The following is a 19,254-nucleotide window of genomic DNA, read 5'->3' as shown; positions in this document are numbered from 1 at the left end:
TGCACACCAGTTACTGGGCATCAGAAGGAGAGTGCTGTTGTGTTCATGTCCTGAATGTGGGCTTCGCTTGGTATCTGGCTGACCGCTGTGAGAACAGGATGCTGGGCTACATATCCAGCAGGCTCTTCTTATGATCTTATCCTTTGGAATCAGTGTAGCCACTACACACGAGGGTACGGAAGGAAGTGTGACAAGAGGAAGGTTAAAAGGCAATTAAAAACAACAACCAGACAGCACCATTTTTAAATAATTTTATAATTTCCTCATGAACTTAGTTTGTGAATAAAAAAAAAAGGAAAGAAAAAAACTGAACAAAAGTGTTTATATTATCAAGGCAAAGTTGAATATATAACACAATTTCTTTGCAATTCATTATCCTGTCAGTAACATGACTCCATCAATAAAACACATACAAGTTGAAGGCAGCGTGCGCACTTGCATCACAGACATCTATTATCTCCCGCTGCTGCTCCTTCCAGAAGGAACTCAAAGTATGCCAGACTATATATGCAAAGCTCATCTCCTCCTCTGTTAAAGTGCAACACATCACTTTCCAAGTAGTAAAAGATCACTTTCTGTAGTGTATGCATGAGAGGGTTGTGTGTTTGTGTATGTGTGTTGGGGACATCCTACAATTTTTCACTCCCTTTGACAGCCCGCTGTGCTGCCTTCACGAAAAATTTGTTAAAACGGATCCTGGTGATCTAAATTCAGCATGAGGTAAATGAGAGGGAAGTAGCAATACTGTCCTGGCAGGGATGAATGAACATGATGTTACATCAGCTTTAAGTCATGCCAGTTGATAATAGGTCTTCTAGATACAACTCCATTTACTTACATGGAACCTAAAGAAGAACACGAACTTTTGATATGCATAAATATGCTTAGATCTAGCATACCAAATATCACTGAAGGACAGAAGACTAGCTGAGCAAAGCAACACCTGTGAACTATTTGTATTTAGGAGGTGCCCACTGAAACCAGTATTAAGCCAAATCCTGGGTTCACTCAGGAGGGTTTTCCAAACTTTGGCTTCCAGCTGTTTCTGGACTACATTTTCCATCATCCCTGACCACTGGTCCTGCTAGCTAGGGATGATGAGAGTTGTAATCCAAAAACAGCTGGAGACCCAAGTTTGGGAAACCCAGGTTTACCAGGTGAAATGATTGAGAGAAATGATTTAGCCATGAAAAATGGCTAAAAAACAAATTAAAGGAAGAATATCAATTAAGCTTGGCTTAATATTTATATCCAATATTAACAAAAATGTATCCCAGCATTCTCAACTTTGACTTCTGCTGCAGCAATGGACAATGAATTAAATAGACAGCAGCACAGGAACATTGGTAACCTCAAACTGAAAGGGTTACTGATATCCCCCAAATTTACCAGGATTTTTAAAAAAGGTACATTCATGTAAAATAAATTAAGATATGGCTAGTAGCAACAGTATTTATGATATGCAGATTTATGTTGGCCATACCCTTTAAAAGTAAATTCAAACGTTTCCATCCCACTGGTGCAGAAAAGAATGGCAAGCCCTTTGTTGTAAGATTCTGAATGCACATTTTCAAAAGTGGGTACATACAAAATAACCACACACAAATAAACTGGGACTGACATAAATGAAGGTGCATTAAGAAATACTAAGTAGTTTGTGTGTAAAAAATAGAGACTAAAAGAGTGTGCAAAAATGCTGCAATGCATCCCTTCTATTTAAATTTGCAGTATTAAAGCCCCAGAGATATCAATGGAAAAAGTAGTTTCTAATGCTGCCCCTTCCTGTTTTTGAAAGGTCATCCATACATTACAGTATTGGGAGAGGGATAAAATCAGGAGTTAATAACGTTGCTAAGAAGGCCACACTGGTTTGGTCTTCCTTGGTCTGTCAAAGGCAATTGAAAGGTACCTTGATCCTAAAAAATCCATTTCCTTATAAAACTGGGAGGAGTTGTCCAGAACTTTGCCTTTTCATATTTTGAATTCCTTTGGATGATACACTTAATTTTTTATATTTTTAATACACAACTTTTTTCATTTCTACTTCTATCTTTTTTTTTTTATTTAAAACTGGACAACAGACACACATTGTCGGTAATTGTCCCAGCCAGAGGACCACACAGACAATAATTGACAAGCAGAGAACAAAACAGGAAAATAAAAAATATACCCCTGAAAAAGGAAAGGGGAAATACCAATGATGACAGGGTTACAGCACTCGCCACACACACTGAAAAAAGTCAGTATTCTTATGTTTACGCTTTTGACACTAAAAAGTTTGGAAATGCTTTTATTTTCTTTTTTAAAAAAGGTCAACAGACACAGCCATTTTGTTCAGAAGGATAACGGCTTTCCTCTACAAATGGAAAAAAGTTAAAAAATATTGTATTATAAAAACAGCACCTGCTGCACTGACAAGACTGAGTGATTGGCATGAGAAGAGTTTTGTCTTGTCAATTCTGGCAGCTTTCAGCCACCAATTGCCTGACTTCCCAATTCCACTCCCACCACTAGGGGCAGTGTTATTAAATCAAGAACTTCCTGTTTTCCATGACTATTACTGCTTAGTTCTCTGAAGTAGCACCTTCTAGCTCCAACTGTTTTGACATTTTTACTCAGGTCACTCCACAAACCCATGCTAGGTTGCTAGCACAGAGGTGTGAGATAGGAGGAAATCAGTGTTCCGTTAACTTAGTGTTTCAGATATAAGAATTTTCCAAAACAGAATGCTCCCTGAATGTTAGAATAGAGAAAAACAGATGCCTAAAACTCCCATACTACATATTTCACAGTGATCTTCTAAAATACACTGAGAAGACCCAAATACACTGGTATATGATAGCACACACTCTAACCATTTCGTTCAGTTTTGGATTTATAGAGTTTGGCATTTTTTAAAGTGAAAGCAATATCAAAAGGCAATCATCATAGCAGACCCCAAACATGAAAAAGACATTTCACTAAGATGTGTCTCTTATTAGTTCTTTGAACATTAGTAGCTAGTGTCACTGTACAATTCAGAGTCTGAAGTGCCATTTATTTTATTATTTTTAAACACCTGGATTTGATAGGATTGGAAGCAGAATCTGGATTCCTTGGGAGCATTAAGCAGTCCAATTAGGAAGTCAAGAAATTACCTGGATTGTCCAGGGAGTTTTAATAACTGCACCAAATTTAAGACAAACTGCTCCACTACTCCCTCTATAGGGGGTTCCTGAAGTTTATAACCACCTTTTACATATTAGCATCTTTATAGCTTGAAAAAGCAACACCACATTCCTTAAATACAACCAAGCCTTGTTATAACCCGGCAACAAAAGTATATGGCCATTGCTAGTGTAAAACAAGAGATTTTAGAATCCCCTGATAAGAGGCTATTTCTGAAAGCTGGACAAGGAAGGTGAGGGTACGTTTCTAGCACAACTGTCCAGAGCTGTATTTTCTGGACACAAGTGGTAGATCTCACTCATTTCAGATATGGTAGATACAAAAATCTTCCAGAGCTGTGATAGTGTAGTGGCAGTCTGATTGCCACATATAACCCTTTTGGATCTGTGCATTTTGTATCTCATAAAACGTTAATAATGCTAACCAGATCCACAAGGCAGTCAACTATTTTGCACTCTTCTGTTAAAGGAAGCAAATTGAAGCAGGCCAGGTTCAACAACAATTCATGGCCAACACCTTGCATTTAAGGCTCCACAGTTCCTAGAGAAATGCAGAGAGACAGGACCTCTATCCCAATGGCATCAAGGAGATTATCTGCAATGGCACACTGCTGATAAAGTAGGGTCATTGTTCCAAGATAAGATCTTGTTTGTTCTCTCTCTTTCTCTCTCTCAGTACTTTACTGAGGGATTAGATCATTTTTTTACTGGGAGCTTAGATCAGGCATTAGGGTGACAGGACTCTGAGCTCATGGAATGGGGTGGGAAAGTTGTGTGCTTGGTGGTGGGATAAGAGAGGAGTTGAAAGAGATGCATACTCCAGGCTTGGGCTTGGAGAGGGAGGGGTTCAAACAGCAGGTGTGCTGCTGGGTGACAGAAACCAAATGGCCAGTGTGGGAACTGGCTCTGTTTCACAAATCCCCTCCTCCCCTGGAGCACATGCTGTGAGTAGAGTGGAGTGTAAACAATGGGCTTTATCCCAATTTCATTTTGGTGGGCCCTGTACACACTGCCTTGGGAATGGCATCTCTCTGCTTAAGCAGCTCCTGTGTCTGTAGTAGCACAGCCACATGGTGGCAGCTGAGTTAAAGGCTCCAAAAATACTAGCATGGAGAACTGCGATTTATGCACAGTGCCAGAAGCACATGGGGATGAAGTATCAACCACAAGCAACTATCTCCATCTCCACTCCCGAAATTTCAGAAACACCCCTGCCCCCAAAGCCACTATCAAAGAGCATCTGAGTAAGAGGTTTACAAGCAGAAGTCATTTCAACCGCTGATAAGAAAAATTCCATAGCTTCCCCCACAGAGAGAGTGGATTGTTTTACAGCAGGGAACAAGGGCAGCTGGAGACGCGGCCATATAACTTAATAGGATAGCCTGGGAGTGGTGGTGGTGGGAAGATGTTAGGCCTGAAGGCTGAGATGGTTTTACAGGCAGCATTAAATCCCTACAGTGAGTAATTAGGGATGAAGAAGAAAAGACTATAAGGGAGATTTCAAAACAACAGCTCCTATCAAAATGTGCTGACTCAAAACAATGGGGGCAAAGGCGCGGTTCTGGTATGAGGCATGGCTCAATGGTATGTACAGTCACTGTCTACATGCCTTCCGGTAAAGGCAATTTCAACCTTGAGAACATTCAAGTCTCTCCCCCGCCCGCCTTTCTGAGAAAAAGCATCAGCCTCAGGCTATTAATGCCATCAGCTCTAAAACTACCATTCCAGATCTCCAAAGTCCTGAAGGTGCTAACTAAGATAGCAATGTGAATTCCTCATCAGAAAATCCACATGAGAAACACTGTTTGCCTTTCCAAACCAATCTTATTCATACTATATCTCCTTTCTGAGGTATCCCCAGGTTCCTTCTCCTGCATGATAATGAAAGGAAGAAATAGAGCATCTTGAAGAAGTGACTGAATCCTTTCATTTTCAAAGGCAGAAACTATGTGTATAAAAAGTAGTAATAAAGGATTCATAGAGTGCCTAGAGGACTCCTGATTCAGTCAGAGAGGCTCCTGATTGGGGATATTGGGGCTGTTCAATGTCCATGGGTTGAAGATGGTAATGACTGAACAGTAACTTTATAGAAAATTATCCCTTGCTATATAGAAAATAATGTCTTAGGGCATGGGTTGCCAAATTGGAAAGTTGCACTGGAGGAGTGGGGATACTGTTGAAGGGGAAAATAAAAAGGCTTTGAGAGCGTGTCTGCTTTCTAAACTTTGAATGCATGGGCCTATCCATGTGTAAATTGCTTAAGCTAGAAAAGCCAAGCATGGTGATTTGGGAAATCGTTATAGAGGTAAACTTGTTAGGAAAGCATTGTAAGGAACAGTGATCTTTTCTCTTATTTCTTTAAGTTCAGAATCCTAACTCTTTCTTCTATGTTTGCTCCAAAAGGTTCTATTAATCCTGAAATCTGCAAGAATAAACATCAAAAACAGTTCCTCTCAGGAAGAAATAACCTGATACCAGAATTCTGTTCTTGTGAATGCCTGAAGAATGACACTATGCATAAAATGCTGCCCGGATTAAAACTGTATTTTCACAATTAGTGCAAAACACGCGAATAGCCAGATTCCTATTTATCAGCCTGTGAATTTGGATACATTAAGAGGATGCCATTTAGAGACACTATTTTGGGTTTACTCAATCTTTGGTGAGTGTTATAGAAGATACAGCAGTAGGGGCGACCATATCTAGTACTCTTGGAGCTGGGCATAGCTTATAAAGTAAACCCCTAAGAAATCAGAAATAGATAAAATGAGAAGTAATGCATAAAGAGAGCACCCTTCACATGAGAATGCAAAGGTATGTAGAAAAGGTACTAAAATTTGCCAGAAGAGCAAGAAACTTGGCTAAAGAAAACACAGGAAGCTGCCATCTAGCTTAGTAGTGTTGACTGGCAGGGGCTCTCCAGGTTTTCAGGTAAGAGGACCCTTCCCCAACAGCCACATGCATTCCATAGCTATTTTGGTAAACAAAAACAAGGCTTACAATAGGCAGAAAACCAGAGAAAACATGTTTCCCATTCTTACCCAATTGAAGTTACCAAAGAGAACAAGGAATTCTCCTTACCACCCACAATCTCCTTGTAACAGCTTCCGCTTTTAGGATAAAACTCCTGTGCAGACATAGGCAGCATACCTTGAGCTAGCTAAATCAATGTTGGCCAACTGTGGACCGCTATCAGAACACACTCAACTTCCCCCATAAAGGAAGGTAGGCCAAAGATTTCTACTAACTGAAAAAAAATAAAATCAAGGCAAGTGTTCTCCTGCCACCACTTCAAGGATCACCAGAACTACCTGTGTCCAATATATTGCCACTTCCATGCTTACTGAACTCAGTAAATTTCTGAGCAGACGTATCCCAAAGCCAACAGGAAAAGTAACTGGGAGGCATATTCCAAAGAAGAAAGGCAGTGAGAGGATGAATGCAGACATGAATCAGTATCTATAAACTGGAAGAGCGGAGATAGGTTCATTTGTTTCTTTTTATAAAAAGGTGCACCAAAAGTTTTTGTTTTCTCCCCCTCCCCACTTTCACTCAATTCTGCATCCTCATGACTCCTTGGACTGACCGGGCTTGGCCCCCAGGCATGCTGCTGCTAGGGGGCTAGCACTGGTTTCGGTCATGATGACTCTTCAAGTGCATTGACAACTTGCTCCAGGATGTCAGGGCAGTGATCGGCTATCTGCTGTAGAATGGCATTGGCAAACTCTTGTAGCTCTGCACTGTCCCTCTCACCTTTTTCCAGCTCATTGTGAAGCTGCAAAAAAAGAAAAGAAAAAGGACAGAATTGAGTAAACACATGTTTGTGTCTTAAGATGTCACACCAGCAATTAGTCCTTAGTCTGTCCTCCAAATGTATATCAAACAGGGGATCCCTATAGACACAACCACACGCAAAATATAATGCCTAGCCTGGGGCAACCATATTGACAGGTGTTGCTTTCCAGTGAAGATTCATGCAAGCACACAGGAGATAAAAAAATGGACAGCATAGTTGCTGAATAACATTTTATTTGCTCGGAGCAGTTGCACCTGTAGGGGCACCCTGGATGGAATGTTTTAGAACATTTGAAAAGACATCTATTAATGCATAAACAAGCATCCCCTCCTTTTTACCGTACCTTTCCACAATAAAGGTCCACAAGCTGATTTACAGCACTATAAAAAAACCACCTAGTTTTCATCATCCCTTTGCATGTCTGAGTAAAGACCTTGATGATAAATTATGAAGCAAAAGAAAATTGGAGAGGTATAGAGAGATGGAGAGGAGGATTAAAAGGGGGGGAAACCCCAATGTATAAAGGGAAAAGTTCTTAACATATTGCCCACAAAAAGTTATCTTCACAAAATATCCTTGGGTTCCTGGTTCCTACCACATTACTGTATGGCCACTAACATCTCCCAGGCTATTTATTTTTAAAAGGTAGCAGTTAACCTCACTCTGCAATTTTAATTCAATACAAACAATCCTGCCAGAAAGAAAATTGCCATGTGCAGATTCCAAATGTGTGCTAGATAAGATGCAAGTAAAGAGAACAAAAAGGTAGCTTTCAACATTTGAGGGAAGAATGATGAGATGTTTGCATGTGTAAATCTACAGAGGACTCAGCTATGTAGCTGCAAATGTTTTAAGTGTGTTTTAAGTGCATTATAAAAATGTGAACTAAATGGCGATGGTGAGCTTATGGCAAATTCGATATATTTTTCAAAAAGTTTTTTGAAAAAAGCATTTTCACACCATTTTTCATATGTGTCTAGATTCCACCTGAGTCTACCAATAGACTGGGGAGACATAACTGAGAGCCCTGGTTTCCTTCCCCACTCCAAGCTATGATGAGAATTCCACGTATGCTGGTTTGTGGAAATGACCAAGGACAAGAGATAGTTAAGAGGTAATTTGAGAGTATAGGTGCTGACAGGTTCTTAGCATATATCACAGGAAAAAAGAAACCACATTGTTTCAAGCAAGCAGCATAGCTGTGATCTATGTGACATCTTCATACTGCATAGGACAGTGGCACTCTGTGCACTTTTGGTGGGTAGTTAACCCAAGGTATCTTCAACAGATTAACCTGCATTCTTCTCTAAACCCATATTTCAAAAGAAGTAAAAAAAAGGTCAGCATAATGCTTAATTGTAACGCATCTTAACTAAAAGTAGCCAAAGGGGCTCCCCCTGCACCAATACTGCTGTTTCCTAAGGCTCAGCGCATATTTAAAAAATAATATATTACATATTTATTTATACTCCACTATTTCCCCTCCCTTATTTGTAAGGCAGCTTACAAATAAAATAAAAACAACTAAAAACACAGGGGGGAAACAGTAATTAAAAACAATTAAACATTAATAGAATTAAAACAATTATCATATATTTACATCTATTATATACATAAATAGGCTATCCCGTGGCTGGCCATTTAAAATCCTGCAAACAATTTCTGATCTCAACCCCCAATATCTCTCTTATCTTCCACAAGCATGGTATGCATTTTATTATAAATTGGTATGCAAGTACTGTGTACTTTAAAGCAGAGTGGACTGACTTCAGGATTGTGGGATCTACTTTTTAATGCTAGAATGCAGAGATCCTCCAACCAAAGACAAGCACAAAATAGCATCTAAGAGACGGAAGCCAGATGAATTAATGGTGACAAGCGGGTAATTAACCCACTGCACCTCTCCCATGGGGGGACGCGGGTGGCGCTGTGGGTTAAAGCCTCAGTGCCTAGGGCTTGCCGATCGAAAGGTCGGCGGTTCGAATCCCCGTGGCGGGGTGCGCTCCCGCTGTTCGGTCCCAGCGCCTGCCAACCTAGCAGTTCGAAAGCACCCCGGGGTGCAAGTAGATAAATAGGGACCGCTTACTAGCGGGAAGGTAAACGGCGTTTCCGTGTGCGGCTCTGGCTCGCCAGAGCAGCGATGTCACGCTGGCCACGTGACCCGGAAGTGTCTTCGGACAGCGCTGGCCCCCGGCCTCTTTGAGTGAGATGGGCGCACAACCCTAGAGTCTGGCAAGACTGGCCCGTACGGGCAGGGGTACCTTTACCTTTACTTTACCTCTCCCATGACTGTGCAATTTATTAATGTATCTTAATAATTACAGCAACGTTATCACCCAGGTCAGACAGCTCCCCCACCCCCCTTTTTGAGCAAAAAGCATTGGAGACTTTTACATGAATATAAGCCATGGAAGCATTTAAGACCAGCAGCGACGATCCACCATCAATACCTCCCCCATTCCCCCCTCCTAGGAAGAAAAGCAACCAATCCTGAACTCCCTGCTTACTGCTGCTACAACAGGAACAAGACATTTGTGCAACTTGGTAATATATATTTAAAGAGAAAAATGATCTCCTGTAAGTGTACAAATGTAATATAGTATTCAAAGGCAAACTGAATGGGGTGGAGGACTAATCTGAACCAATAGAAATCTGCACTAAGGGGAAACCTGTGCATGTGCTATTTCAGAAATTAATTATATAAATTCTCCATGAGAAATCTCAAGACAGGAAGAATGGGATATGGGGCAAAAGTCACACACAGAAACATTAGTGAACAGGGAAAGATCTGTCCCTCCCTAGAAATGTAACCATGAAGTGAGGGGAATATTCTTATGAGCCACACCTGTGTCTGAGGAGGCATGAAAATATAATGTCAAGCTCTATAACATATTACTGTTACCTTTGAGGAGAGACTCAAAACTCAGAGATGGATTGGGAGTCTTGCTATACAGAGGTATTTCCTTAGAGACAGATGTGAATATTGTAATTACTTTTTGAAGAAACCGTTCTGTCTATGAATCATACCCATGTCTGAACATTTGTCAACATTTAATGAGAAGCAGTTCCCCTTTCCTAAACAAAATCATGCAAAATCATAATTCTCCCTACAATGATTTCCCCTCAATGACGAAATTCAACTATTTGAGAACGTAACTATTATTGAAGCCCAACGTAATGAGGAAACCATGGTAGGATGGTGGTAGATTGTGTTTTTGTTTAATGATATATTGCTTGGTTTCTAGATAGTGGAACACTTGCAATTTTTTAAAATATTAAGTGGTTTATAAGTGGTAACAAACAAACAAACAAACAAACAAAACTTCTGAGAGATCCAGGGGAATTTACAGGATAATACTCCCTCTCAGCCCAATGTTTTGTCACATGGGTGCTGACAGCTGATTACAGTTGGTTATTTAAAAAAAAAGTAAGAAGGAATCAGCTGTGGGTGCAATTTGATGGGGGGATCTTTTTGCCGCAGGGATTCAATAGAGGACAGCATGGACTATTTCAAATCAATAAGTGAAGACAGAAACAAATCTGAAATCCACTTCATGCATGGGATTGTATTTCAGACACATTTATCTTCAGAGACCTTTTCTTCCTTCAGATTATTGGACTTGCTTCTATTGGCCTTTTGGAATTTGGCTTCTGAAGTGCTTTCCCCCTCTTTTTTTTTTTGAAAATTGTTTTAAAGTTAAAAGTGCAAGGAGAAAAGTTCAAACATCAGAAAAGATGAAAACCAGGAAAGATATGTGTATGAGAGAGAGAGAGAGGTAGAGGGAGGGAGAAACAAAAACACACCAGGCTATAGAAACCAGATTATTGCTGTTGGTACAGAATTAATGTCCAGTAGTTTATGCCTTTTTGGTGGTACACGAGTACTGGATATATTCCAGGTTTGCATATAATAGTGTGAATCATTAAAGAAAAGGTCTCAAGCTCATGGATGAAATAAACTTAGTTAAATTTCCTTTGGTACAATAATTTAATTTCAGTAAAATGTACAACGGGTTAATTTGGATACAATGATTTAAGCATTTCATCTCGTTGCAAACAAAGCCAGTGAGGCAGAGTGGAAGAAAATTAGATAAGGAATTCAATTTTGATGAAGATAGCAGCAAGAACTGATGAAAGGTACTACTGCACAGGCTGACAAGGGAAAGGATGATAAATTGAATGACTACACAAAGAAGAGGGGTAAATGTTTGGGATAGAAATGAGTATTAGTAGAAAGGTTGGAGATACTATGGGACAGAGATTTTGCTGTACGATATAAGTAATGGAAGAATTAACAGAATTAAACTAGTGCTTTGCCTGAGAAGAGTGAAAACTGGGCAATGATTATGATGTGAAAGAGGGCACATAAAATGTTATTTCCAAGTATACAAGTAAAACATCTATTTACATATGTCTGTTCCAATGTGAGCAATACAGAAACACACACGACAAATACTTCAGTGCATTTGCACTCTTGGCTAGGCACTTAATCTACTCCAGCTGTTTTAGTAAGCAAAATGAGGGGCTAGAATAATGAGAGCTTTGTGTAAACAGTAACTCTGAAGAGGTACCAAACCAGGTCAGGAGCTTCAAGGTAATGAGTTAAAGTAAAAAGAATGTGGGGGTGAATTGACTTTCATGTTTGTAACTTGCTAAAGGAAATTTAAAAATCAGATCTATGCTCCCTGGTGAGCTAAATACTTAGTTGCCTAGCAATTATCAGGAGGAGGAAGAAAGAAAAATCAAAGTATGACATTTCTAGCAGCAAAGTACATTATGTGTGTGGCTAAGTTTAGGACTTATGTCCATACTTCAAGTCCCAAACAAATGGCCACCTTTTTCAAATCATTCATCCATAAAAACATCAGGAAATTGTGCCATTTTGGCCACAATCCAAACAACACAGAACTAGGTGTGCTTAAATCCACCAATCTCAGTGAGTTTAAGAATGTCTAGATTTCTGTTGGATTGTAGCCTATGCACCAATATAGGAGCATAACTATGCTTCATTTAAACAACACAAGCACAACTCCAGGTCAACCAGCTATAAAAAATTAGTAGATATTAGAGTAAATTTCAAGCAGTGTAGTCAAGCACAACATTATAACATTATGTCAAGCAAAATATCTTCAAAGCAGCCCCGATCTTTGTAGCACCAATCCCTCCAATATACTTAGTGTGTAATCAAGGCAAAGAAATACAAAATCTCATTCCAGATAATTCAAGGGGATGTTTTCTCATAACACTTTAATAGTCAAGATTCTAGAGATCTCCAGTATCTAGCTTGGAAGACAGCAGGGTGTGGTGTTTTTATTTTCATTTGATTGTCTCATTCAGACATAATGCTAAATTATGTTTATCAGATGCCCCCTCCCCTCCTCTGGTGCAGCAGGTGGTGATTGGAAACTTTCATTTATTTTCATTTTTTAAAAACTCTAACCAAAATTTAGTGTTATGTCCAAATCCAAACTGTGGCTAAATAAATAAGCTAATATTTACCAGTTTAGGATTTGGACTTTAAACTGTGGTTAACTGAAAACAGAAGGGAAAGTTTCCCCTCTTCTCCTTAGGGCTGCACTGGAGGAGGGAAAGGAGGAGTCTACAAAGGTCATGCATACAACATTAAATCATAGCTTAGCGTTACATCTGAATCAAACCATTACATTTTCTTTGGTTCAGAGATGCAGAAACTTCTACCTTGAAAATTCAGTGGGTAAATCAGCCTTGATGATTTTCCACGTGTCAAGTTTTTACTGCTATTGTTGCTGTTCCATTGTTGCTGTTGCTATTCTTTAAATATAAACACCAACTAGAGGTCTGCATTCTAAATTGAAAAATTTAAAGATTCCAAATGTTTCAACAAGAGGGAAATAATAAGTTATTATTGTCTCGTTAAAAGACAAAACGTGTTAGGAAAAATCAGAGACAGGCTTTCATCTGCTTCATACTGAACTTGGTGTCCCCATACTGGCAGTATTGGAGCCAAAAGAGCGCAGCTAAGAACTAAGAAGAAGCATTAACATACTTTCAGGAACCTCAGGTTCTGCAGAAGTGCAAAGCAAATAATAATTCCAACCCCAACAAATCTCTCAAAGGTGACAGTCCCCCAACATCCCAATGAGGACTGAGTGTGATCAGTAGTTATCAGGAGCCACAAAATATTAAATATCATTTGGAAAAGAAAAACTAGAATCAGAAGGAGAGAATGAGACGACCAACTTGAATTTCATAGTTTATACTATGCTAGAAGAAGGCATGGCAGGGTTGCTGGAAGCCTGAACTTAAGAGGAGTCCTGCTACATCAGACTACAGAATCCCATTTTCCACAGTGACCAACAATATACCTATGGGAAGCCCAGAAACAAGACAAGGGGGACAGTAGGCCCCTCCTCCTGCTGCTGTTACCCAGTGACTGGCATTCAGACACATTATGTCTTGGTATGGCTATATATGGCTAGTAGCCACAGGTAGTCTTATCCTCCATGAATCTGTTTAAGCCCCCTTTTAAAGCTGTCCAGTTTGGTGGCTTCTTGTGGAAGCTAATTTTCTAACTGGACACTGTATGAGCAATTGTCCATCCCAAACCGCCTGACATTCAGCTTCACTGTATGATTCCAGGTTCTGGTGCTATGGAAGAAGAAGAAAATGTACTTCTATCCACTTTCTCTGCCTCATGTACAATTTAATACACCCTTTATCATCTGAACTAAATAGCCCCATATTGTATTTTATATATATATATATATATATATATATATATATATATATATATATGAAGTTGCTTTACCTGCTCCAGAGTCATCTTCTGCAGCTCCTTCTCCCAAGCTGCACGGTTGTCATCCTGGTGGTAGGAAGCAGGCGGAGTGAGTCCACGGAGAATCAGGGGGTCCCGGTCATGGCACAGGGCTGTCAAATGTCCAATATACAACTTCAACTTGCTGCGATTCTGATCAAGGTCTAAAAGGGGCTGGATTACCTAAAATAAAAGAATGCAAGTCAATCATAATCTGACAAATACGTAAGCAAATGGGACATTTACTTAATCATAACATAGAAAACTGGAGGAAAGCTAAGAGGACTAACCAAATTCTCTCTACATGAAAATACAATTGCATGGTGGGGTAGGGGAGATGAGAAGAGAACGTGTGAATCCAGTCATGAGAAGAGTTGCATATCATTCTGTTTGTTTTACCTGAAAGGGCCCCCCTAAGCAAATTAACAGATTTCAAGAAAAAAGTTTCTCTGCTATACATTTAAATACTAATTTAAAATGTTTTGCAGATTTATTTAATTATATCATGTGCTTCCTTCTAAAAGAGCACAGGGATTTGAAAGTAATAATTGGAGAATGGAAAATTGAGAGTGTGAACATTCTGTTGATTACAACCAATTAAACACCGAGGAATAAGAAAGAGAATCTCTAACAACAAAAACAAGGTACAAGGCCTGGATCAGCAATGCTTGCCTGTGGTGAAGTTTTAGCTGTCAAAATGTTCACATCCAGGCAAAATCTGTGGTTGCACCTTCTGCTTGTCAGCAGGAATAAGGTATCTTTCCAACCACACCCTCTAACTCTGCTAATGAACATAGAAGTGTGATAATCTCCCAGTCAACAGAAACAGGTGCTGGTACTACTTTCAACATTGTCCTGCATACACAACTGTTCTGGCTCCTTTGCTATGTTTCCAACACTCTTTGAATGGATTAATGGTCGTGCAATAGGAGGAGCTGAAAGCTACAGATTAGTGGTGTCAAAATCCCTTCCCCAGTAAGACTGTAGAACCCTGTTTGTAGCACATTAGGATTAACATTTTAGCACTGTAAAAAGAAACAGCATGGAATATTACTTATGTTACAGGGAATTTAAAATTAAAAAGGCAATGCTGTAAGACTGTAAAGGCTACAGAACTGGAAAGATGTTGAGGATGACTTGATAGGCAAAAATATGGAAAGGAAATACATTTTCATTCACACAATGCTTGTGGTTGGCTGCTGACAATAGTAGTAATATTGGCTATCCTACAAGACTTCTCAAAAACCCCTCAAGTTAGCAGGCCTGCAGTATAACTGATAAGTAAAACTATGTCCCACCCAGCAAGATAAGAACACTACAAAGGAGAAACAATTCATTAGCAACACCATTCTTCTTTAAAGTTTGCTGCAAAATGCAAGTGTGTTTTGTTGTACACCCATTGTTAAAGCTCCTGTAATTTAACCCTCCCCCCCATTGAAGCCCTATATCAGCAGTTCTCAATTTACTTGAGTGCTGGAACTGGTAACTTGAAAGCAATATACGGTGTGGTCTGGTAATGTTTATTTTCTTGTGTTTACAACAGAATGCATTCAAAAAGTCATTCTTATCCCAAGAATCTTTATCATCCCTTCACTATGCACATCAGTTTTTGCCTATCATCCAGGCCCATCTTTTCCCAGTTACAAATGTGTAATTTTTGCATGACACAGGATTTTAAGGAGCCTGACCTCTGAATGGGACAGGGAAGGAAGTGAAAAATCTTCACCCTTCACTCCAGAAATGTATTACATGCCTTTCCCTTCGTTTGAAGCAGCTGATTTACCTCAAACATGATTTAGCACACCTAAAATTCATACAAACGGGTGGCTGACTGGAAAAGTTCTACAATCATGGGTTTGACAGTTGTATAATTCTTTTTACCAGTTCTAAATTCTCAAAAGCATACATCAGACTAGGGCTGAGACCAGTGTTGGCCCCTCTTGGGTTGATATAAAATTTAGAATTCACTTTTAAAATAGGGAAACAAAGGTCAAGAATGTAGAACTAGGATGAAGCATTGTTTGGTTGAGAACACAGTATTCTTTCCACAGAGATACCTATAAAAGATTATGTATGTTAAGGCTGCATGTTCCAATACAGTAGACATGTCTTCTGGTCATCTTTAGGTAGAAAGGAAACTGTAACAGTATCCTTTGAAATAGTAGCATTATCATTATCCAACTGAATATGAATGCTTGCTGAACTAGTTCCTTTCTGATGCCACTCTGTACTGTATAATGTTAGTCCTGTATAATGTGAGTCCTATACTGACCCCTTTTCCTTTAGTATAAACTACCAAAATTATGGGAATAGAACCCATTAAGTTGGAAACAAGATCATTTTATCCATGGATAAGCCACTTGCTGAAAGCATCCTAATTTGATTACTGCTGCTTATTTTGTAAAGGGCTGATCCTGCCCTCTTGGAGAATAGTAAAGCTCACAGAGCAGTTCATTTCTTTCCCTTGGGATGCATTAACTCCACCAGTAAGTACCGTGCTTATCTCTATGTTTCTCCCACATCTAATTTGAGCTGGCCACTTAGCAAGAGTCACAGTGCTTCCCGCAATTGCAGAGCTTATCTTAAGAGGATGCAAAAAGCACCTGCCAAGCAGAAAGGACAGGACTGATGAGCTGGGTTGCACTCTGTGCAACCTGAATGTTTTCTAGAGCTTATCCAAGGTATGGGAATATTTTCTAAAACAGCCTTTCTTTATTAACAAGAGATGTTCTGGCCATCCCTGTCTTTGCCCAAGCTAGTGGTATTCATTCAATGTCCAGTTTAACACATTTAAAGCACAATAAAACCTGTCATACATGACATAATAAGTGCATTTGAAAATATTGCCACAATGTACCAAGTGAATTTATTTTAAAACCATAAACAGAAGTTGGCTCAATACAAAATGGTTATTTTCATTTCAATGCTGAACACTGGGCCAACTAGTAGTATTTATTTTATTAAAATGCAGGTTGGATTGAGGGGGGGGGGGAAATTTCACTTTGACTAACTTCCATCAGAAAAAAGATTGCTCAAATACACTACAATAAAGTAAGAAAGAATAAAAACAATACAGTTAAAGACTAAGACTAATTAAAAGCAGGTGACCAGAGATTTCTTTGTACCCCAAAGAGTGAGCAAAACTTCTACAGGAGTGTCAGTCATGGCAACAATAACCTCCTCATGGCAATCTGGAATCCTTCAGGCATCATAAGCTTCTGACAGCAGACTATCTTAATAGGTCTAACCACCCCCAAAGAGGAAAATGGGTGCTGAAAGTCAAAACCTCAATATGAAGTGGTCTGACCACCACTTGATGAAAAATCCCCTACAATCAAACCCACATTTCTGTCTGGTTAACACATAGTTTTGATGGGGCCAATGACATTTTGTTATAGCCTGATGGCTTTTGTGGCAGTCAAAATCCTACATTGTCTCAAACCAGGAAACCTTGATGTGAATATTGAGGTTCCCAAGACAGCAAGCCAGGGGCCCCTCAGCTCCAAATCTGAGACAGTCTCAATCAGCCCAGGCAGATAAACTGTCAAAACAGAACACCAACAGAATCACAATCTGTCCCTTGTGCCCCAACACCTGGTACAAACAGTCAAAATGTGGGCTGGACTGGGCATGGATCCTGGGAAAGGAATCTCTAATAGCTATATTGATTCTCCCTATTCACAGGGGGAAAGGAAAAGGCAAGAACATCCTTAAAAACTATGATCAATTTCCATTGCAAGTTCTGAATCTTTTGGAAGAATCCACTGCAGAACCTCAACAAGAGGTTCAAAACCAACAGCAGTCACTTCCCCAGATGACTTTTCCTCCCTGCCCATAACGTTTCAACAGAAACCACTGTAAGGAATTTTGGCTGCATTGACAGTCCCATCTCTTCTGGTTTCATTTCTGCCAGAGTCAATCAGGAAATCATATTTATAAAGCAAATTCTTTCTGAAATTTTAATACACCATGAACAAATCCCATGGATTAATGATTTCCAGAGCTCACCGCCTTCACCTTGGGAACTAGCCAAACTTTGGGGGAGAAAAGAAAAAAACCTGGGGAAAGATACAAAAGAACGAACACTGCTTTCTCTATCGACACTCCCAGAAACAGCTTCCAAAGAGACTATGAAAAAGCTTGCATTATATCATCATATTTTTTTTTTAAAAAGAATGTGAATTAATGTACTCTTCTATAGATATCTGTCCACATCACAGAACTGCCACAACTGGCAGTCTACTTACAAAATGTTTCTGATCTTCACAACCAGATTCAGAACAGTGGAACAATGTTTTATGACTGAGATGCTTTGATGAAGATGGAAAACTGAATGTGCACTTGGCTGAATTCAGACACCATAATTTTAAAGAATTTTCAAGATGACTGAAATTTAAACTGGGACTAGAACAAGACTACTATTACCGTGCCCCCTGCCTTTTGCTCCACTTCTCTGAAAGTGGCCTGATCTCAAAAGTGGTTTGGCACCTGCCTAAGTGAAGCAAAACAGAACTGCCCTATACAGACTGAAGGGCAGATCATGGGAACATCAAATGTTTTTTATGTGTCAGCATTTTCTCCACTGTCAAAATGTTTTGGAAACTGGCAGTAAACTAATATGGCTTTTAAACAAAGTCATTTTTGGATATGAGTACAGGAGAGGAATCTCTTGATGACAGTAATGAGGTGGCTTCATATTGTTCAATGTGTTATGAACCACAAAGTCTGGGACTCAGTTCTTCTAAGATGTGTCAGATACTGTGTTAAAGCCTTTTTTCTGTGTTAGCGATAGTTTTAACATTTTTTTAAACAAAACCACAGAGTGAGGATGGACATATGTGGTATGTGAAGGTATACAACCACCATCACTTCTTCCTAGTGAATTTAGGGAGTGAAATGGAATTAATTTCAAAGTTTTTGGCAAGATCCTCATTTTGATGTCAGAAGGCTGAAGCCTTGAGCATGACACGTCTCCAGGTAAATTTTCATGATGATGCCTTTTAGTAATCCAATAGACTGCATTTTCAGTTTTATTTAAGGCTCACTACCATAGAAATAATTATTATTCAGTTTTTTCTTCACACAAAGATCCTGGTGGCTTTCAGTGCCTATTCTTCCACAAGATGACCCTTATGATGAGTAAGATAGTAAAGGTGAGAGATGCATTTTACAACTGTATTGGTATGGACCAAATACAAGCAATAAAAGCTTTGTTAAATTTCCTGAGTTTGCAAAGATTAGTCAAGATTAGTGTGTTGGGATTAAGACTCAAAACCTCTGAACATACTGCTAGTTATTATTATTTTGGGGGGACGATGACGACACTATTTGTTCTTGTCCTTGAGTTGAAACAAACAAACAAAAAAATCCTTCCAGTAGCACCTTGGAGACCAACTAAGTTTGTTATTGGTATGAGCTTTCGTGTGCATGCAAACTTAGTTGGTCTCCAAGGTGCTACTGGAAGGAATTGTTTTATTTTGTTTCGACTATGGCAGACC

At 39.4% G+C, this 19,254-nt stretch overlaps 1 protein-coding gene across 23 annotated transcripts in view; it reads right to left on the bottom strand.

The window, feature by feature from the left end:
- Positions 1 to 237: 237 nt before the first annotated feature.
- ERC1 (ELKS/RAB6-interacting/CAST family member 1) overlaps positions 238 to 19,254 on the bottom strand; it is a 164,841-nt gene continuing 145,824 nt past the window's right edge. For 20 of the 23 annotated variants that reach the window (XR_014502601.1, XR_014502602.1, XM_083401887.1 and 17 more), the window contains 2 exons: positions 13,751 to 13,939; positions 238 to 6,942 (listed from right to left, as the gene is read on the bottom strand). Coding sequence is in view for 18 of the 23 variants with exons in the window: in XM_083401887.1 (XP_083258013.1) it covers positions 6,805 to 6,942; positions 13,751 to 13,939 (327 nt within the window). In the remaining 5 variants the exon portion in view is untranslated. Of the gene's footprint in view, positions 6,943 to 13,750; positions 13,940 to 19,254 lie in introns of those variants that run through there. The other 3 variants (XM_083401884.1, XM_083401885.1, XM_083401878.1) reach the window with 1 other exon arrangement.

Source organism: Podarcis tiliguerta (genome assembly GCF_965153285.1).
Source record: "Podarcis tiliguerta genome assembly, chromosome: 10".
In the NCBI taxonomy this organism is placed as follows: Eukaryota; Metazoa; Chordata; class Lepidosauria; order Squamata; family Lacertidae; genus Podarcis; species Podarcis tiliguerta.
This window is presented reverse-complemented; position numbering and strand designations above follow the sequence as displayed.